The 11,395-nt window shown below is 38.3% G+C and overlaps 1 protein-coding gene across 1 annotated transcript; it reads right to left on the bottom strand.

Annotated features, from left to right (window-relative positions):
• Positions 1-528: 528 nt before the first annotated feature.
• LOC149076222 (serine/threonine-protein kinase haspin-like) lies at positions 529-1,137 on the bottom strand. The gene has a single exon (XM_089242200.1). It carries the CDS (start codon positions 1,135-1,137, stop codon positions 529-531), a length of 609 nt encoding a protein of 202 aa, XP_089098326.1.
• Between the last annotated feature and the right edge of the window lie 10,258 nt (positions 1,138-11,395).

Genomic DNA, 11,395 nt, shown 5'->3' with positions numbered 1-11,395 from the left:
TGCAGCTATTTACAATACAGGATGAATAAAACAATCAACAGGTATTTCAAAATATTTTTTATCACTCTAGAGAAAATTTTGAATGATTGAAAAACAAAACCACATAAATTTACTGCCTGTATGTAATACAGTTATCATAAAATATTCATTTTTGCACACCAATAATCTTCATTGGTCAATATACAAAATCATAACAAAGAAAAATATGTCTAGGCTATATATATATATTAACAATATGGCAAAGATGATCACTTTGAACGTACAAAAAAAAATTCATAGGGAAGGGAAACATTGCAATTTTAAGAAGAGACATACACCACTGAGTTACAGTTCAGAACCCCGATATCTTGCCAAACCCGCTCAGCGCCAGCAAATTTAAACAAACAAATCTTCCATCTCTAGACTTCACACGTGTTAAATCATGATTCAATATCGTGCCTAACTCATTATAGTGCCAGAATTCAGCAAAATAAATGGCGACATACAATCAGGGTTCGAATTTTTTTTCTCTCTAAAATTTCCACAACATTACTCTACTATTTCAGAAATTAAGTCACAGTTGACAGCTAAATATTGAAGAAAATCTCTAGCAGAGTTGTAACTCAATATAACTCCATATGTATCGTTCAAAAAGCCCCAATTGGTTGAGTTGATGAGATGCTCCTCATCAACATTCTCCGTTAAAGAATTCATCAATGTTTTGGTGATAAATTTTAACCATATTATATTTGTTTTTGGGTGGTAACTTGCCCAGTCGTTATTCAGTTCTTCACCCATGATATTGTACGCATATGAAATGTTATCCCAGCTTTCCTGTACTTCATCTTCAAACAGTGTTTCAGGAAGTTCGACACACATAACTTTACTATCAACTTTAATCCTCGAAATGGAGAAATCTATTATGGTAAGCATAAATGAGTGAGTGAAAATTTCGTACGCTCGCTCACCAATTACATATATTAGTTCATGAGCTATTGTTTGAGTCGACAAAATATTCCCGGCATGTAAGTCGCGGTGCTCAAATTCATGAGCTTCTTCTGCCACAGCAATAGCCGCTGTGACTTGGCACAGACATAAGAGAACATAATTTGGTTGTACAACTTTAACGCGTTCAATCAGAATGCCACAGTCACGCATTAATATATTCAGAAAATATTGATCTTTTGCATATTGGTCAGGGCTTGGGAATTGAGTTGGGTCAATATGCATATACTTTTGCTGGTATTGAAACCACGCTCTTTTCAAAAACTACGACCATTTCCCGGCTGATAAGTATAAATCGTAAAGTGGTGGGAAGTTCCACGCAAAATAATGCTTATTTACTCCAGCTAAATTACTTAAGGTAACAAAAGTGACTATTTCAGGTATGACCTCCCTGAAAGATGTATTCATTCTTCCTGTTCCATTTTCACGAACACCATGTACAGCAGCGGTTTTGAGAATCTTGGGTGCTCCAATGCTTGAGCATATTTTGAAGACTTCGCCAAAACGCCCCTCTCCAATTTTCGAAGTATATTTTTCATTACACCATGGAAGGTAGCTCTGCCATCAGTAGTTTCTTAAGAACTTATTGCTAAGATATCGTTTCAGTTCTAGAAAACTCCTTTTTTTCTTCATCATCCAGCTTTATAGGAACTTCATACAATGGATTCCAAAAGCCTTCCACTGAATCAATGACCATAGTGATTTTCTTTCCCATCAAATTAAGTATACTTAAATTACATAAGTTTCCTAAATATTTGCTACACATTTTGAATAATTTTAAAGATATGGGTTCTTCCAAACTAGACATCAATACAAATATACTAATTACACGCCCAAAAAGAGCAAAAATCCATGCACATGTCATAGCCATTATTACTATTAATGGCACTAGCGCATCCCTTAGGATTGAAAAAAAATCCACTAAATCAGACATCATCTATAAAAAGAGAAAACAATTTCACACACTTGAAATAATCAAAAATGTTTATGCGATCTTGTTTCTTCACCGTTGGTGAATCTCTGTACAAACCAACAATCCTCTTATTGAGTCGACGATGTTGCCAAAGGAATTCTAAAACAAATATCATAAATTAAAACAACCCAGATGTTATGCTGCTGCCAGGCTTCAAAATTTGAACTGAAACTAGTAAATATTATATCAGAATTTTTGTGTTATGTAAGTATTGTGACGATGGTATGCTACTACTACAGTAAAACCTCTTTTAGGGCCGACTAATAGGTTCCCATTGCCGGGGCCCAAAATCTGGGGGCCAACCAATTACCCAGGACACCAATTCCACACTTTTAGTGGGGGCCCCAGACTCTGGTTTTATCTCGGGCTTCCGCAGTTGCAAATTCTTCAATGTTAAACAACAAAGAAGAAACAGATTCATCCAGGGCCCCCAAAATTAAACCTGTAAACATGGGGCCCTCGACTTGGAAGCTTGTCTGTCACCCGCCGCTGCGAGTGCCATGAAAAATCTTCATTTGTATTCGTTTTACCAACGAATAAAATCCGGGGCTCAAAGAATTACCCGGGACACCAATTCGCATACTTTTAGTGGGGGTCCCAGACAGGCTTTATCTCGGGCTTCCGCAGTTGCAAATTCTTTAACAGAAAAGAATGAGATTCATCCAGGGCCTCCAAAATGAAACCTCTAAACATGGGGGGGCCCCCGACTTCGAAGCTTGTCGGTCATCCCCCGCTGCGAGTGCCATGAAAAATCTTCATTTGTCTTCGTTTTACCAACGAATGAAATCAAGGGCCCAAACCTATTACCCGGGACGTCAATTCCCATACTTTTAGTGGGGCCCCCGACTTGGAAGCTTGTCTGTAACCCCCACTGCGAGTGCCATGAAAAATTTTCATTTGTATTAGTTTTATCAAAGAATAAAATCCGGGGAACCAACGAATCGCCCGTCACACCAATTCGCATATTTCTAGTTGGCCCCTAACTGGCTTTATCTCGGGGTTCCGCTGTTGCAAATTCTTCAATGTTAAACAACAAAGAAGAATGAGATTCATCCAGGGCCCCGAAAATTAAACCTGCAAACATGGGGCCCTCGACTTGGAAGCTTGTCTGTCTTCCCCCGCTGCGAGTGCCATGAAAAATCTTCATTTGTATTCGTTTTACCAACGAATAAAATCCGGGGCCCAACGATTTGGACGATGAATTCCGAATCATCCTGTGTATACACATTTACATCAGGTTGTCCGCATAGATCTTTGATGTTGGTGTGGGAAGGGAGGAGGGGGCATGTCTCTACCCATGAGTATAAGGCCTTATACCCTGAAGATTTTGACTAACTATCTACCAATTAAACGAACCAGACTTAATGCTCGAAACTTGAATGCATTTCATATTGTGAGTGCAAGCATTAAAAAAAAAAACATTAAATTTACAAATTAATCAACTTATTTGGATATTGAATAGTGATGATTGAAAAAGACACAGACCTCTCAGCTCATAGAACAAGGGTGACATGTGAAATCTTCTCGACAGCTTCCTCAGATTTTCTCCTCCTGAACAGGAAAGGGAATGGTCCTCGTTATTGTTGTTATGCTGGGGTTGAGCATAGCCCACTAAACAATTATGTCTTATGAATGTCTAGTCGGCCGTGGGTTGAGGCTCTGGTGTGTCGGCTTTATCTTGCGGATGGGCAGGAAAGCAAGTTCATCTGGATCAAACTCATCTAGCTCAGTGGTTCTCAACCTTTTTTTGTCCATGGCCCCCTTTCACCCATTTCTCATTCCTGTGGCCCCCCCTTGCGAACATGAATAATTTTATACTCCCCCTTCCTTCTCCGCCAACCCCCGTTTTCCCATTAGAAGATATTTATTCAAAAATTGTCTGAAGTATAAATATGTTTGAATTTAATTTGATTAATTTTTAATTTATGAAATAATAAAAAAGCAAAACAAACATAATAGAATACAGTAAAAAATAGAATAAATTATTTTCAATCAATGTAAACTCTGCGCTTGAAGACGGCACCATGTCATCAAGTTACTGTATTGGATGAAATTTATATTATTTCCAAATTAGTTTTTTTTGTGTGTAAATGATTATGGTTTCTTTGAAAAATGTCCGTTGTAGCTTCCAAAATACGCAGTCTTATAATGATAAAAATCGCAAAAAGTGGTAGCGAGCAGTTTTATTAATTTTATTCTCTTCGTGCGGATAAAAGTAGTAATGAGGGAGTAGCCACACAAATGAATCACAACTGAAAAGTTCAACCTTTCACATCGTTTTCAACAATAATACATGTATCAAGGATATAGTTTCATGTTGTAGCCCTACTATGAATTTAAAAAAATGAACTAAAATACGTGTGAAATTTTTTTGAATATTTGTTTGAACCATTCATTCCAGAGAAACCATGTACGCAGTGACAAAGCTGTTCATGTGAACATAATAATGATTCATTATCAGGATTTCAAGCCCATCGGAAAATATAAATAATCAGATTTTCAAATAAGAAAACTATCAGTTTGTTGACTTCAATTTCGATACGGTGAAAATCTGATATTTCGTTGGATGACAAGCTACCTTCAAGTGGCTTTTTGGTTCATAATATGGCTGCTCTCTTGCAGGCGGACGAAGCAACGTGCGAGTTGGCTTAAACACAAGGCAATATTTCACATAACAGTCCGTACCATATTTAATATATAGGGCGCATAGGTAACGGGGCACATGCCATTTTACTGGCGAACCATTGGTCCTAGAAGCATACTTCCAGTTGGAAAAAGTACCCGAATAATGTGTAGTACTCAGATATTTGATTCATGTTGCCAGGGGTTACATAGTTATTAAAATAAAAATGTTAACTCTTTATGCGGGGACCCTGTGCCCCAAAACCCAATGTGAAAGTTGTTTCCCGGTCTCCAACAAAAAAAAAAATCAACGTTTCTAAGTGCAATATTCACTGAGATATTCGAAGAAAGTTGGAAAAAAAAAACCAGCATTAAATACGGGGAAACCATTTTATCCGTTGCTGTTTTTCCCCAATTTTTCGAATTCGCATATCTCGGTGAATATTGCACTTAGAAACGTGAAATTATTTTAGTTGGCATCGGGAAAGACAGAGCAACAACGTCTTAATTGGGTTCTTTGGCACACGGGGACGGTATAAAAAGTTGTTTTTACTTTATAACTATACAACCTCTTACAACATGAATGGCATATCTGAGTTGGACACGTGATTTGGATACTTTTTCTACTTTTTCCGTCGCGGCGTCTGGATGTAATATAAGCTCGTAAATATATAAGCTCTCCAGTAAAATAAGCTCGATGAATAGTACACACAATTGTCATCAAAGAATATATGGTCTAACATGAAAAGAGCAAACGCGCTTGCGACGGCCGCTCCGCAAACGTTAAAACGCCATTCCTGTTGAAATTAATCGGGAGGAAAAAGAACACTATGCATTATATGCAAACGTAACCAAGGGAAATACGCTAATAATTTTCATACTGAAATGCGTGTCTTCTTTTCCAGTATTACTTGAAGAAGAAACCGTATGCAAATCTGCGTCATAGTGAATAAAAGGCGCGGATGCTAGCCCTGTGAAGTTATCCCAACGTGCAACCGTTCTAACAGTTGTAACGTACGGGATAATGGCGCACTTTATTAATACTTAGAAAGTAGACATGCATTCCATTTACATTCGTGCTGCCTCTGTGGTACTTCCGTTTCCAGTTCCGTAAATGAAATGCACGTCTGCTTTTTCAGTATCAATAAAGTGCGCCATTATCCCGTACGTTACAACTATTAGAACGGTTGCACGTTGGGATAACTTCACAGGGATGGCGTTCATGCCTTTTATTCACCGTGTCGCAGATTTGCATACGGTTTCTTCTTCTTCCCCAGGTTAACATTTACATATGCATGGTGTTCTTTTAACCCCGATTAATTTCAACAGGAATACCGTTTTAACGTTTGCTTAGCGGCCGTTTCATGTTAGACGTTAGACCATGTATTCTTTGATGGCAATTGTTTGTATTGGTGTGTACTATCACATCTCTTAAATATTTTCCCATTTTTTCTGAATCACCCTGTATACAGGGTGCATAAGGGGTAAGGCATTTTACTGGCGAACCGTTGATCCTAGAGGTACACTTCCAATTAGAGAAAGTTTCCAAATAACGTGTAGTACTCAGATATGCCATTCATGTTTCGAGGGGTTGTATAGTTATTAAAATATAAAAATTAATTTTTCATACAGTCCCCATATGCCCCAAAACCCACAATTAGAAAGTTGTTGCCCTATCTCTTCTAATGACAACAAAAAAAATTCAACGTTTCCAAGTGCAATATTCACTGAGATATTCAAATTCGAAAAACTAAGAAAATTTGAGGAAAAGCATCGTTAAATGCGGGTAAAACGGTTTTTCCGCATTTCGAGCTGTTTTTTCCTCCAACTTTGCTCCGTTTTTCGAGAATTCGAATATCTCATTGAATATTTCAATTAGAAACATTGATTTTTTTTCTTTCTTTTTTTTGTTGTTGTCATCAGGAGAGACAGGGCAACAACTTTCTAATTGGGTTTTGGGGCATACGAGGACTGTATAAAATGTCATTTTTTATATTCTAATAACTATACAACCTCTTGAAACATGAATGACATATCTGAATACTACACGGTATTTGGAAACTTTCTCTAATTGGAAGTGTACCTCTAGGATCAACGGTTCGCCAGTAAAATGCCATAAACCTTCACCCCCCGTTCACTATGCACCCTGTATAATAGAACAATATTGCACTAGTATCAAGTGCAATTTATTTTTTGTCGAAAATTTCCGAAAATGCTGCAAATTCCCGATCTCGAATAACACAACAATAAACAAAAAATTATATTTCAGGCATGCTAAAATCTTGACAAAATACTCAAAAAATCAGGAAAATTAAGGTATATTATCGTAAATCTGTCAAAATTTCGTGAATTATGAACTCAATTTTTTGGCGCAAGTTCATTCAGAAAATTCTGTCGGAATTAAGAAAAATAAAATGTGTGTGCTATACTATTATAAATTCGTGAAAACATAAAGGGTTAGGATGGCATGCACACAAATTTCGGAAGCATATTGATCCATCAAATGGTTGCTAAAGGATTGATGCGCCGCATTCATAAGCCGCGCTAATAAAAGTACCGCGAGTTCTCAGCCGTGTTCTAATCTTTCTCACCGTACAGAGTGCTGGCATTTTTTCGGCTACTGGTCATTTGATCATTTTTGTCGCACCACGATCATTTTCTGCACACGAGGGCTAATTTTTTTTTTTTAGACCGGGACCTACAATTTATTGCTGATTCCTACTCATCGATAGGTTGGTACGCTAACCCCTCAATGAGGGGACTTCCTGCGGTAACAATTTTTTTCCTGCGGTCAAGTCGCCGTTTTCGTTGTATCCCTATGTCAGGAAAGTTTTCTGACAAGGACGAACCGGGTATCGATCTCGCGACACCTCTAAGGGGCCACTCAAGTATTACGTAAGCAGATTTTTAGCCATTTTTGACCCCCCCCCCCTTGTCAGCAGCTTAGAATATTTCATATCTTCAAAAAGGGTGGTTGATGACGTAAGCAACCTTCAAACCCTCCCCCCCTCGATGCTGACGTAATACTTGAATGACCCCTAAACACCCTCTGGTACTTTAGGCGAGTATCTTATCGACCTGGCCCCCTCGGCTACTGGTTGTTGACCAACGGTCCATCGATGATTTTTAATGCTTACCAGTTTGCGACCCGGAAAACATAAATATTAGTGATTCGGTAACAAACCGTATTTTTAGAAACGATAAAATACATACAGGTGCTGGAAATACCCTGTATTAAAAATCATGTCCAAAAAAAACGCTGAAAATGTATAAAAAGTGGGTTTTTTTATGGAAATTGAGAAACAATTTTTGTTCTTTGTTGGTATAGCGGCGCCATCTGTTGTAAGGCATCTAAGTGAGGTTGTCAGGAGTGCGTCCTCATCCTCATTTCCAAGTTTCGGAATCTGATAACCCTTGTCTACTCTTAATTGTGGTTCGTAGATCTTTGGGTAGCAAATAGATGAATGAAACATTCTTTGGAATCATTATGCAAATCGTGACCATTGATCGACCAAACAAAAAAAAGTAGAGAGAAGCAAAAAATGTGCCCCCACAGGACATTCAATGGACGCGTGTCGCATTTCAGTGTGTGTTGACGCGGAGGATAAACATTGGTTCCACGTTCTTCCGAGGTTCAAGGACCTACTCTGAAAACATTGGATGGGTCAGCAGTGGCGCTACCTGCGTTTTGTTGCTAGAAAACAAATCGATACGAGTTTTCGCTCCTGCACATGAAAAGTTTGCCCGGAGAGAAACAAACTTCAAAACTACACCTATGTATGGTCCTTCGATTGACGAAGAATAAAACGATTTCTTCACACTTTTTCTTCTTCTTTAATCTTTATTAATTAATCGTTGGCCTCTTGGCGAATGAGCTCTTGCTGCAATTATCATTTTCTACGAGACCATCTTTATGTAACAAAGTAAAGGAATTTTGTGATCGCCAAAATGGAGGTCACGGTCACGAAAACTTTTTTGACGTTCGGAAATTCATTCCTTGTCAGAGAGAAAAACGTCTTTTTTTCTTCTTCCTACAAAACTCAACAGCGTGACTTTTGACGAATATGCTGAATCGGTGTTTCCCAATACTGACCCTTAAGGGGCGATGAAACGGTCCAAGGAGGGGGTTTAGTATAGGATTCTATGGGTTAGCTTGAGTTCGATTGGGGCGATAAGAAGGTGAATTTTCTGAAGTGGCGGGGGGGCAATGAAACAAAAGTTTGAGGAAGCACGCCCTGAAATATCAATCCTCAACATCTTTCTGAACTCAAGGACCACTGAAATTTCTAAAATAATTCGATAGACCACGAATTTACAATATCATTTTCAGACCCTGAATGCACAAATGTGTGGGTTACCTTTTCTCACTGTAGAATTTTTTTTTAAGTCCTGAGTTTAAGGATTGTGTAAGTTTTGAGTTAGAAATATGGTGAATATGAACTTTGGGAGCTTTCATCAGAGGGCAGCGCTTTTTAAAGTTGAAATTTAAGGGTATTTTTAAGATGACTTTCAAGAGAAAATGCCTCCGGGAAAAGTATGATTTATTGCGTAAAATTTAGCAATAAAATTCTGGGAAAAAATTGTATGTGAATATGAGTATGCCTTACTTAATCTTGGCTGAAAAAATTTGAACGAGGTGAATTCCTTCTTCACCAAAAAGTAATGAAAATTTAAAGGAAAAAATAAAGTTCTGTTGGCATATTTATGTTTTTTAATGTGTTTTTTGAGTATGAAAAATGCAAAAACATCTTGAGAATTCCAGGTCTGAAAGTGGGTGAATGTGGGCTGAATTTATTGTTCGAACTTATATGAATATAATTAATATTTGTTACATGCAACAAATGATTTTCACTTCATCAGAATAGTCTGCCTGCGGACCACTTGTTGAGATACGCTGCGCTAAAAATCATGACTATTATTCCTGTGTATGTTTTTTTTCCAGGACCGTCTTAACGCATGAGCCCCAGGCGCGGCCCGGGAGCCTCACAAAAATTAGATATGGTTTAAATTTTCGAGAATTTGCCTGGTAGAGACTCAAAAAAAATCAAATTTTCCATGTGGGAAAAAGGCCCACGATGCTCTTAAGACGGCCCTACCTCAAAGCAGAATGTTCTGCAACGAGCCCTCAGCTGACTGGAAAAGAATGTTCTTGCGGTAAAAATTCCCGTGTAATAATAACTCTGCTTACAATTCTTCCAGATTTTTTGCGTACGTCACAATTTTCGTCATATTCTGCTTTAGGGCTTCCAACCTTAGGGGACCCATGATACTGTTAAGACGGTCCTACTTGTTTTATGTTCTCTTCCCAGAATGATATGCTATGCTATGAGCACTTCCCCGACAACAAGAGAACACAATTAATTAGGTATTTCATTAATTAGCAGGGCCGCAAATAGATACTTGGTCAGCAGGGCAAGCTCGAATGTTGTGCGGTCCCGTATAATTTTGGTGGGGATTCAGCGCCCGCTCCCCCCCCCCTTAATAGCGGCCCTGTTAATTAGTCACAACCTTGCAAAGTGACTAACTTTTTAACATTATAAAATCCAATAATTGTTGTTAGCATATTAACCCTTCTCAATGCATGAATTCTTATTTTATAATTTTAAATTTAATAGTTTCTATCGACCAGAACACAAAAACAATTTAATTATCTTCCCGATCTATTAAGTGAAATAATTTACTATCGATTCATTATAACTAGAAAGTGTCGACCAATGCGCTTACTCGGGCGCCTCTTGGTGAATAAGCCAAAACCCCGGTCATCTTACCGATTGTGTCAGACTCAGTGATGATAACTCATGGCCCCCGCAAAGGAGTGGGGGGGGGGGGGGTGGCAGGGCTCTAGCCCTGGGGCCCGGGACAGTTCTCATCATTTTTTGCTTTTTACGCTATAAATTAACTACAGAAGGGGCCCGTGAAAAGTCTGAGGGGCCCCGCTCCAGGATGTGGGGCCCTGTGGTAACTCATGGGAAATTTCCCATATTTGTAGGAAAAATTGGCCAATATTAGTCCACATGGGAAATTTCTCTCTTGGCGTTTGTGGGAAATTTTGAAAGTTCATCAAACAAAAGAGTTATTGTTGAAAAAAAAAAAGTAACAAAAAACTTAAAAAAAACAATGCTTTTCTAGTGTAAAATACTTGACTACATATTTCCACCTATAGATGGCAGCACAATTTTTGCAATGTGTGGGAGAAATTTAGTCAAAAGTTGAAATTTACGAGGGAAATTCTGCTTGACGAGGTTACTATCACTGGTCAGACTTGACGGGAAGGGCGCCTTGGCCCCCCCCCTCTCCTACATGACGTTGAAAACCTGCAATCAATCAAAAAAGAAATCCAGTTTAGAAACAGAAAATAGCACAACTTAGTACCCTAATGCAACTTCTCCATGATGTACCATGCCATATCAATGTTGCATGTGTAGATGGGTATCCCTTTAAATAGCAACAATTACAACTGCCAGGATAAGACTTTTTGCAGCTGCTTCTTTGACCCCCCCCCCCCCCTCAAAAATGTTGCTGGAACTTTGCCATATTACCACCAGGAGACATCTTAACCCCCCCCCCCCAGGAAGTTGATAGTGGAAATGAACTAAAAATATGCACTATAAATAAAACACCTGATCTACCTACTTAAAGTAAATGTAAAATTTTCATACCAGGGAAATAAAAACCTCCAACCAAATATTTTCTAACCACATCAAATTCTCCGAAATTTTGACATGATTGAGGCATATGTACTATTTTGCCTGTTAAATGCTTAATGTTATATATATAACTGTGAAATCTCTCCCACAAAGTGTTATGAAAAGCATG

This window comes from Pholcus phalangioides, unplaced genomic scaffold (genome assembly GCF_987345545.1).
Source record: "Pholcus phalangioides strain wild (caught in Gottingen) unplaced genomic scaffold, Ppha-v1.0 ptg000015l_1, whole genome shotgun sequence".
Classification (NCBI taxonomy): domain Eukaryota; kingdom Metazoa; phylum Arthropoda; class Arachnida; order Araneae; family Pholcidae; genus Pholcus; species Pholcus phalangioides.
The sequence above is the reverse complement of the archived record's forward strand: the minus strand, read 5'-3'. Positions and strand labels throughout refer to the sequence as shown.